The sequence below is a fragment of the Helianthus annuus genome, chromosome 15 (assembly GCF_002127325.2).
Source record: "Helianthus annuus cultivar XRQ/B chromosome 15, HanXRQr2.0-SUNRISE, whole genome shotgun sequence".
Classification (NCBI taxonomy): domain Eukaryota; kingdom Viridiplantae; phylum Streptophyta; class Magnoliopsida; order Asterales; family Asteraceae; genus Helianthus; species Helianthus annuus.
The window spans coordinates 174,853,107-174,863,650 of NC_035447.2; the positions used below are offsets into that span (position 1 = coordinate 174,853,107).

The following is a 10,544-nucleotide window of genomic DNA, read 5'->3' on the forward strand; positions in this document are numbered from 1 at the left end:
GCTTAAACTGTTTGATCAACCAGGCTGACCCGTTTAAACCGTCCAACCAGGCTAACCCGCTTAAACCGTTTGATCAACTAGGCTGACCCATTTAAACCATTTGATGAAACAAGCCGACCCATTTAAATAGACCTGCAGATAATTTGAACTAAACCAGGGGCTGTAGTTTACATAGACCTGAATTAACAAAAAAAACACCCTTTCTTCAAGGGAGTTAGTGAATATTATATAACTGCCAGTTTTCTTAGATGCCAAATAGGTTACTCTATCCATTTAGTATAAGTTGCTAAAATAGCAGATCAAATGTAAAATTTTGTGGTAGACTTTGAGATATCATTGCCTCTTATATAGGGGATAGATAGAAAGAAAGAAAAAATAATATGATACATAAAAAGTTTATTTTGGATGATTCATGCTATAAACAAGTTGTATATAAATATTAAATTTCTTGAGACAGAATTTAGGGACCAAAACAGCAATTTACTTTAAAAATTAAGTATTGAATATTTTTTTTTTTGCTGAGTATGGTAGATATAACAATTTCTCAACTGTATTAATATAACAGTTTCTCAGTCGTCCATAAGACAGTTTATATGTAACACATTATAGCTAATTTTTCCAGTTTGACATTATAGCTAATTTTTCCAGTTGGAATTTGCATCTGAATTAATATTCATGTGTTACAGGTTTGTATTACTAAGTGATCTGAATTAATATTCCAAATTTGTTAGGCTTACTGTGAAGTCAAGTTTTATTTTAATTGTGTTTTGTAGGAATCATTGCTTATGTCATCGCATTTACTGCATTGGCAAGTGGAACCTCATGGCTGGATTTAGTAGCAAGTAAGATTGTTGCTGAACGACAAACATAAGTAGTCGCGGCAACACGCGTGCATTTCCATTATATGTACACACACAACGTATATACGAATTTTTAATGTTTTTAGGTTTGAATTATGTTCTCGGACCATATTGCCGACTCCGCTGCAACGCACGGGTTCCCCACCAAGATCACCAATCATTCAAGTTTTTGTTGCAAAAGTTGACAAGATGGGTTGTTTTAGCTAATTAGGTAACGGGTCAAAACAGGTTCAAGGTGAAACGGGCTAGGTTGTGTTAACTCACAAACATTTTTGTAGAAATGGGTCAGGCCGGGTTAGTAGTTACAAATGAAGGTTTTAGTTTCTTTTATATATTTATCTAAGTTGTACTTAAATTGTTCTTTAAATTAGCATTAGAGATGAGTTAAGAGGGGAAGAAATTCGTGTTGGCTATTACATTTTCATGAGATGATCATTATCCACCTCTAATTCCAGCAACAGAAAAGTTATAATCAAGGGTACTGGTATGAAGGAAGAAACTCAATATAGAGTCGTTAAGATGGTCATTTATGTGATTAATCGTCGTTAAGACGTGAAGCCTACGTTTGGAAAGGCCCAGAACAAAAATGATGATCTACATGGGCTTCGATGTCAGTAGATATTATATGTTTGTCTTAAGCCACCCGCGAAGCTCGCGGGATCTTAGGCTAGTATCAGATGAAAATAGAAAACTACTCGTGTTAAGGGTATTTATGGCATTTAACATTAGACACATCGAGGCTTCTTAGCCCTTCACAGCTTTTAATCCTATTTTCTTTTGCAATATCAAGACACAACAGGGAGATACAGAGGAGTGAGAGAGACGAGGTCGAATTGCATTAATTTTGGAAATAAAAAAGTAAGATGGCTGCTTGTCACACTATTCACAACTCAAATCAGTTTTGTAGATTTTTTTATCAGATAAGAATAAAAAAACTCATAATACATTGCATTGTTACTTTGAAAAAATAATAATAATTAAGGTGGCTGCTAAAACAATAAATAATTATAATAATTAAATTATTAGAAAAAGTAAAATAACTACTAATTGCATTATATTTTGGAAAAATAGAAGAAATTAAGATGGCTGTTTTAGGATGAGTTCGGTATCAAACCGGTGCCAGTATTGAAATATCAGTCTTGAAAAACCGGAAAAATAGATAACAGTACCGAAAATAATTGGTATGGTACCATTACCAGCATTTGAAATTTGATTGTTTATCGAACCGTCGGTCCCGAAAAATGACAAAAATGCCGGTATCAATATAAAAATGATCGGTATTGGATGGTATCAATTCGGTACAGATATCTGATACTAAATGCTCATCCCTAGGTTATTTATCAATATTCACAACTCACTTTGTTTTGTATAATAGTATTAGTTGTACAAAGTGTCTAAAGTGTTTTAAACCATTAGACTAATGGTTGAGATCAATAGGGATCAAATTATAAATTGTGTTTTAATTTATTTGGACTGATTTGAAAATTGTAGGGGTAATAGTGTCTTTGTATATGTTTTAAATTAGTTAACCTCTCCTAAATTCTAGCGATTCACTCCTAAATTCTAGCGATTCAATTTTAAACTTATTATAAAATCCGGACATTCTAAAAAATCCAGAAACATGTAACTGCTACAACAAATATATAACACTATACATCCATCATATAACATTATATAACACCAAAAAATACTATATAACACCAGGATATGGATCATTACAGAACACTAATTATTGCGAGAACAAAAAGAACAACTCTAAATCACTAAATTCTGGGATTTAAGGTTTATAGTTCTTAAATTTTATGTTTCTTACATTCATATGTGTATTATATATACGTAAAAAAAATCATATATTTTCCCTACATATAGTCTACATACATGTAGGTAATTTAGCCTACACATAACCTACATGTGTGTAGATTATTTAAGAATTGAAGATTTTTCATATTTTATTTTAAACTCTAGTGTGAGAAACAATAAATGTTACATCTATAACATTTTCATTAAATTTTAGGTTTTTAGGATTGTAAAAATGAGTGATTCATTTTGTTCTGCGTGTTCTCGCAATATTTAGTGTTCTGCATAGAACCTTCCCCTATAACACCATATAACACTGTGTAACACTATATAAAAATATATAACACTATACAGTTCTGAACAAGATGAAACAAATTCGTAGATTAATTCTTAATTCATATTCCTATAATTAAGGGTGGCGGTTATTGAAGGTTATCAATTAATTAAATCAATAAGAAAAATACCTGTTTACCCTTTTGAATTAATTTAGATTGAGGACACATGTCATCTCCACAATATTTCTCACACTTCTCACACTTTTGAATTAATGTATAGGATCTTCAATCTAGTTGTACATCTTATTTAATTTCAACTCTATTCTACTTTGTAAAATAATAACCAACTAGTATTTTGCCCGCCGCGCGTTGCGGCAGCGCGCGACGGGTTGAACCGTGCAATCAGACACGAAGTGTAAAACACAACGCATAAGACACATTACGCTACACACAATTCACAAAAAGAATGCGTTGCACATAATTCATAAAACACAATGCATAAGATACAAAGTGTTACACATAATTCGTAAAACACGATGCGTAAAAGACAATTACTAAAAAGTATGAAACACAATGCTTTTAACAAAGTGCAAAAAAACACGCCACAAATATGTGACAATATGTGAAAGCTTAGGAGTTAGACTTCGTAGGTCGCCAAAGAGCATGGTGCACATAAAAAAAATTGCTTTTCATTAAAATTAAAATAACATGTAAAAAAATTATTTTAGAAATTTATTAAACATAGGGGATAAAAAATGCAACTTGTAAAAGTTGTAAAAATCGTAAAATGGAGTAGTAGTTTAGGGGTTAAAATTGCAATTTTTAAAAGCTGAAGGATGTAAAAACGGAGTAATGCGCATGACTTATAAATGAAAACTTTCAAACATGAAGGCTAAAAACAAAAGGTTAAAAATTTGAGGGGTTGGTGGCGCAATTTAAACATGTGGGTTAACAATGCAAACTTCAAAACTTGATGGATCAATGCTGTAAAAGTAACCGATATTCCTCAATAAGATAGATGTTTATTTATTCCTGTGTTGCGGTGGGTATCGCGACGAAAACTTTGTTGGTAACGCATTTTGGTGTACTTGTAAACAAAATGAAGAACCGAAAAAATATAGTAGTAATATTGCTAATAGGGAATCCCCATTAAAATGACGTCCCGCCTGCATGACAGAAGGAGTATTTAGAACCTTGATTCGGACCTCTTTTTCAAGATGATTGAAGTCGACAAACGCCATCTTGCTGAGCGCATTTGCACGCTTGTTTTTGTTTCGTTTGATGTGGATAACTTTTCAAGAAGCGAACCACCACATGAGCTCTTAAACCTGGTTAAGGTAAAGAATCATGGTTGCGTCCTTATAGTCGTTGCTCCCGTTGATATGACCCATCACTAACGTTGAATCGATATGAGCCTCTAAATAGCAGGCTCCTAGCTTGTCGACGATGCGCAACCCTGCCAATAGAGCATCATACTTCGCTTCATTGTTTGTACTTTTGAAGTCCAAGCAGATTGCATAAGTGAACTCATTCTTTTCTAGTAAACATAGTGAGTTTGCTAATTTCTTTTACAACCCATCTTTCAAATAAATTCTTCAACATTTATACAAGTCTCTAAGCTATTATTTAAACAACTTCAAAGACTTTTTCTTTATTTCCCAATAATCCTTCTTACATGTGTGAACCGAAATCCATATCACCAGATCATATCAAATTGAAGTGAAGTGAACTAGTTTTGTCTCCATGCACACTTAAGTTTTGAAAAATATATATAAATTTTAATCACTTTGATCAAGAACATCCCTCATTTGGCATATAAAGGAACCCCAAAAACAAAGCAAATCTCCTAGTCAGATTCCAACTTCCAAACATCATTTCCTTTACAAACAACACAATACAAATAAAATACAAGAGACCGACCAACAAATAAATTCCACAATACAAATAGAAGAGACTTGGGAATGGAAATAAATTATGTTCAAGGTTCATATGACTCCTGGTTGTTGTCGTGACGTACATCATTACCAACTGTTCTCTTGCTCATGTCTGTCCTCTGCACAAGTCTAACCAATGCCTCCACCACTTCCGACATGGGTGGTCGGAACTCAGGCTCCGGCTGACAATTAACCCACAATCAGTCGTCTAGTAATAATATCTCAAAGAGCTCAAGTTGCAAATTTAAATCTTACCTGCACACAGAGAGCAATTACATCCGCAAACCTCGAGAGAGATTTAACTGGATAAAGTCCTTTCAGTGCAGGATCAACCATCTTAGCAAGGGCATCAATGTCGTGAAGTTGAGGCGTTGCCCATCGGACTAATGATTGCTCAGATCTTGTCCTTGAGCTGTACACATGAAATACATGTCATGTCATGTAATATAAAAACAAACGTTGCTAGAATTTGGCACGCAGCTTTTACCTATCAAATGGTTTTCTTCCTGTGAGCAGTTCCAACATGGTGACGCCAAATCCAAAGACGTCACTTTTTACTGTGTACTGACCAGACATCGAAACCTCTGGGGCACTATTATCCAATTCCTGCAACAAGATAAAAGTCGCATAACAATGGGTATTCGCAAACAGACCAAATTTCAAACCATACTATAATACCATACCTGATCTGCATCTGGAACGAGGCTTGCTAAACCACAGTCGGAAATGTGAGGGTTAAGCTCTGAGTCCAGCAAAATGTTGGCAGATTTTATACTTTTATGAATAACGGATGGTGAGCATACTTCATGCAGATATCTGGAGGAAGAAAATTATGTGAAAACATGGACAAAAACTAAATTTACAGGCACGCTATATCCGACTTACTCCAATGCACGTGCTGCGCCTAAAGCAATCTTCACGCGGTTATTCCATGTTAATGGCTTGCTGTTGTATTCATCTGATAGGTGCAGGAAATCATAGAGTGAACCATTTTTAATAAACTCGTAAACCAGCAGGTGCTGCCCATGCTCACAGCAATACCCGACAAGTTCTGTCACATTCGGGTGGCGTAACCGTGATATATCTGAAACTATATCGATGAAATTTTCTGACATATCACCACTTAGAGCTGATGAATTTATCTTCTTTATAGCAACCACCTACAAATAAATGAGTTTAGGTTAGATAATAATGAGAAACCAGAAGTCATGCTCGTTCATTAACAAAATATAATACCTTTCCATCTTCAAACTGAGCACGGAAAACACGTCCAGTGGACCCCTCGCCAACAAGGTTATCGGCACTAAAGCTATCCGTTGCTATTTGAAGATCTGCTATTGAATATGATATGACGTTTGTAGGAGCTACACTTTTCTTCTTGGGGACCGCAGGTTTTGCTGAGAAATCATCATCATCAAATGATTTATGGCGTTCCATTGGTGGTGGTTTAAGACTAATTGCAGCCGGAACTTCAAATGATTTTATGTTTTCGTTTGAGGAAGCTTGAACAGATTTCATTTCTGATAAAACAATGCAACATAGCATAAAGATACGCACAAAAAATATCAAGAAATATATATAGATTTCACTAAAAATAGATGTAGTTCAGGTATCCCAGTTTTGTACCTTGAACTCCCTGTGGCTGTGAGGCAAGAGGAGTAAAAGGCTGGTTCTCCGTTTTTTCAATGTCAGTATGTGCTTTTTTGGATCTTTTTTTTAACAAAAAGAATGCAATGACAGCACCAACAACCAAAACGGATACCACAATACCAGCAATAGCTCCACCACTGACCCCAGATTTCTTGCCACCATCACTAGAATTATTTGTAGGTGGGCTCCTGTTGCCGCTCGGTTGGTGGTTTCGACCAGCTGCTGGTGTTCCCGGTGGAGGTGGGGGTGCGTTCCCTGAGTTCCATGAGTTACCGTCCTTTCTGTCATGCAAATTATATATTCAACATTTAAGTTGGATATTACATATAATATAGCTTTTAAAACCAGAAACTTACTGCAGATCTATGTTTTTTAATTGACTAGGAACCCATCCACTGAATTTGTTATTGGCAACATTCCTGTAAAACAGAAAGGTAAGTAAGATAATATGTTTGATATACAGAAACCAAATGATTTGGTTTAAAGAGTGGATTGTATTACTCACAGGTGTTTAAGAGGAAGATCAGCAAGGACATTGATAGTTCCTGTAAACTGGTTGTTTTGTAAAGACCTGCATTAAAATAAGGAATAATGCAATATCTGAATACCAGCCTGATGATTTGTTTTTCTTTGATAAAAGACCTACTTTGTGTAGTTAAGGTTTACTTTACTGTATTTTGTATTGTTGGCCTGGTCCCACGGTATATAGATGGGCCTTAAGGTTTCTATGTACCATGTATTACAAATAGTGATCAATCTTTAATTTAAACTTACATATCAGTTGCACTGGACAGTGAGCTGAAGCTTTCAGGAAGATCACCCGTTAAAGAATTAAAAGATAGATCCCTGAAGCATAACAAAATGTTAATTGCCTTTTCCCTAAGATAAAAAAATATATATATATTCCTCGACTTGGGATATGGAAGCATTACAATGTGGATAAATCTGAAAGTTTTCCAAACATATCTGGCAATTCGCCGTTTAGTTGATTGCGAGCAGCATTTCTGGCCAGAACAACAAAAGAAAAATGATATATATCATACGTTATATGATAGCCCAAAAGAAAGAAACAAATTGAAAAAAGTCCAGTTACAAGTATTTTAGAGAAGTCATTAGTGATATGGAATATGGAAGGCTGCCACTGAATCCACATCCAGCTATGTTTCTGCATTACAAGACGGGTGCAATGAGAAATCGAAACAAACTAGATGATGAAAACTCAAGTGGGGAAAACATACAATCTCTGCAACTTTGGAGGAAGGTTATAAGGTATCTGGTTTCCAAGATTATTGTTGCTTATATCGCTGCACACAAACACAAATGTCAAGTATGTATGGTATGAAGAGATTGAACAATATTTCTTCTTTGAGAAAAAAAAAAAGAAAAAAGAAATCTTACAAATTGGTTAATGAAGTCAAACTTGTAAGCTGATACCCTAAATTACCAGAGAGGCCAAGACCAGATAGGTTGCTGAAACAAGAGCAGAGAAATCTTTAAAGATTTGCATTTATGTATGAGTAATATGGTGTTGAATGCAGGAAGGAAGGAAGCATACATACATTTCTGTGACTCTTGAAGCTGAACATTTAACACCTTTCCAATTGTCTCCACATGGATCCCCACCATTTGAGGTCCATTTGGTCAACTGCCCAGGGGAGTTCAACCCCTGGTACATGACCCTCAGAGCAGAGGCTGCACATACCATAAACACATATTCTCAAATGTGATCTAGAAAATCATCTCATCTGCCATTGGACAGGAATCTATCTATAATAACTAATAGCTAAACTATGTTGGTCTGGTACTGAATTGTGTTAAACATTATCATTGGATTGGACTGAAACCACCACATAATATTGGGGGTTTGTTTGCCTAATTGTACAATAGATGAATCAGAATGTCCTGAAAGCTAAAAATGTAAAAAGATTAGATAAGCTAGACAAACCATCAGACGGATCTGTGTCGCCATTGATGAAGCTTGGAGCCAAGATGAGAAAGACAAAGAGCAAAGGCCTCCTCCTCATCTTTGCTTGTGGGTTGGAATGTTTGATACAAGTCAGAGAAAAAGGATAATTTTTCTAGTAAAAGGAGGGTATGGCACCCATTTTCGTTCTTGGGAAAAGCTGGCTGGCAGGCACGATCTTCACCAAGAATCCAAAGCAACAAAAATATACTACTCCATCTATATCTGTATATTTTAATAATTAATTAATTAATAATGCTTAGCAGCAACTTTAAGATTCGGTGAATAAAATAATAAGAGTAATTTAATTTGGGGGTGAGGAGGAGAACAGTCTGCCTGCAGCTCAGCTCAGGAAAATGGTGTTTTTGTTTGACTGCTTGGGGTCGAGCGTCCAGACAAATTAGTTTATCCCTACACCTATTTTTTCTTTGTTACATACCAAACTCAAAACATTTCTTTTTTGCAATGGCTAACTAATTATTCTACCTTGATATATTCAGTAAACTGTAATTTTACCTCATGAGGTTAGGGGTCATTAACACCCTTACCCCTTAAGGAAATAATTGCAATTTTACCCCCCACTATTCACTGTTATCTCGCAACCTTACCCCCCCGGCCTCAAATTTATTGACTAATCTGTTGACTATAAGTTGAAATGACTATAATGCCCTTTCATATTACCCCCTGTGTTTTGTGCACTCTGTGATATTACCTAGGGCTGTAAACGAACCGAACAAACACGAACAAGGCTATGTTCGTGTTCGTTCGTTAAGGAAATTTGGATGTTCGTGAACTGTTCGCGAACACATGACGAACATAAGTTTGTGTTCGTGTTCGTTCGTTAAGGGATTTTGGTTGTTCGCGAACAGTTCGTGAACACTAACCACGACGCAAACGAACACAAATGAACATTAATTTTGAAAATAAAAAAAAGGCATCGTTAATCTTAAACATTGTACACAACGAAAGTGGTTAAATATAACCATTTAAAGATTGAAGGGATGGATGATATTGGGTTGAATCGATTGGATATAGGCTGAATAAAGGAGCGTGATATCAAAGATGGAGAAGGCCAGAGAGGTGTTGAACATTCAAAGGTCGTACTTACTGGTTAGGGTTTCAACTTACAATGTTTTTATATTTAGATAATGCCACATGGGTTATTAGTTTTTACTAATTTTTAATATAATTAGAGGCTGTTTGGCAACATCTGAATGGTTAAGTGCTGAACCAGTAAGAGGTCTGAACCATTAAGAGCTTGTATAATGCTTAACTGTTCAGAGGCAAATGTCTGAACAATTCAGATTAGAGGTCTAAACAATTCAGACTCTGTATAATGCTTAACCATTCAGAGACAAATGTCTGAACCATTTAGACATCTGCTCGTGAAACAAACATTCTGAACCATTAAGTGCCGAACCAGTAAGTAAGAGGTCTGAACCATTAAAAGCCTCACTAAGAGGTAAACAAACAACCCCTTAGTGTACTGAAGTGTAGGAATTAGGCGGGAAAGTAAAAAAAAATGGGAAAGGTAAACAAAAAGAGAGGGAAATAATACATACGGGGAAAGTAAAAAATTAATAAAACATTAAAAAGTTATAGAAAAATAAACATGAAAAACCAAACACGAACGAACACGAATGGACATAAACGAACGAACATATTACCGAACGTTCACGAACGCAGTCGAACGAACAAGACCTTTGTTCGTGTTCGTTCGTTAAGCTTATCGAACGAAATTTTTTGTTCGTGTCCGTTCGTTAAGCTTATCGAACGAACATAAACGAACTTCCCGCCGAACGGTTCACGAACTGTTTGCTGAACGTTCGGTTCGTTTGCAGCCCTAATATTACCCCCTGCCACCGCCATTCACCACCACAACCACCACTGCCACCACCCTCAACCACCTCCAGCCCACTCTTTCTCTCTCTTCCAGATTTATCTCCCCCCCCCCTCTCAAAAACCTAATTAACAATTACAAATCTTATAACAACCAATAACAAACACATAATCAGTAAGGATATCATTCACAATCAACTATAGCACCATCTAAACTAATAGCAAA

At 35.7% G+C, this 10,544-nt stretch overlaps 1 protein-coding gene across 1 annotated transcript; it reads right to left on the minus strand.

The window, feature by feature from the left end:
• Positions 1-4,718: 4,718 nt before the first annotated feature.
• LOC110913078 (protein STRUBBELIG-RECEPTOR FAMILY 7) lies at positions 4,719-9,187 on the minus strand. Its single transcript, XM_022157945.2, has 16 exons — positions 8,462-9,187; positions 8,076-8,208; positions 7,915-7,986; positions 7,755-7,820; positions 7,610-7,681; positions 7,449-7,520; positions 7,291-7,362; positions 7,022-7,087; positions 6,873-6,935; positions 6,493-6,797; positions 6,103-6,386; positions 5,752-6,026; positions 5,550-5,682; positions 5,354-5,472; positions 5,122-5,278; positions 4,719-5,048 (listed from the first exon to the last, which is right to left on the minus strand). Exons 1-16 carry the CDS (start codon positions 8,538-8,540, stop codon positions 4,911-4,913), a joined length of 2,106 nt encoding a protein of 701 aa, XP_022013637.1. The 5' UTR covers positions 8,541-9,187; the 3' UTR covers positions 4,719-4,910.
• Positions 9,188-10,544: the final 1,357 nt, after the last annotated feature.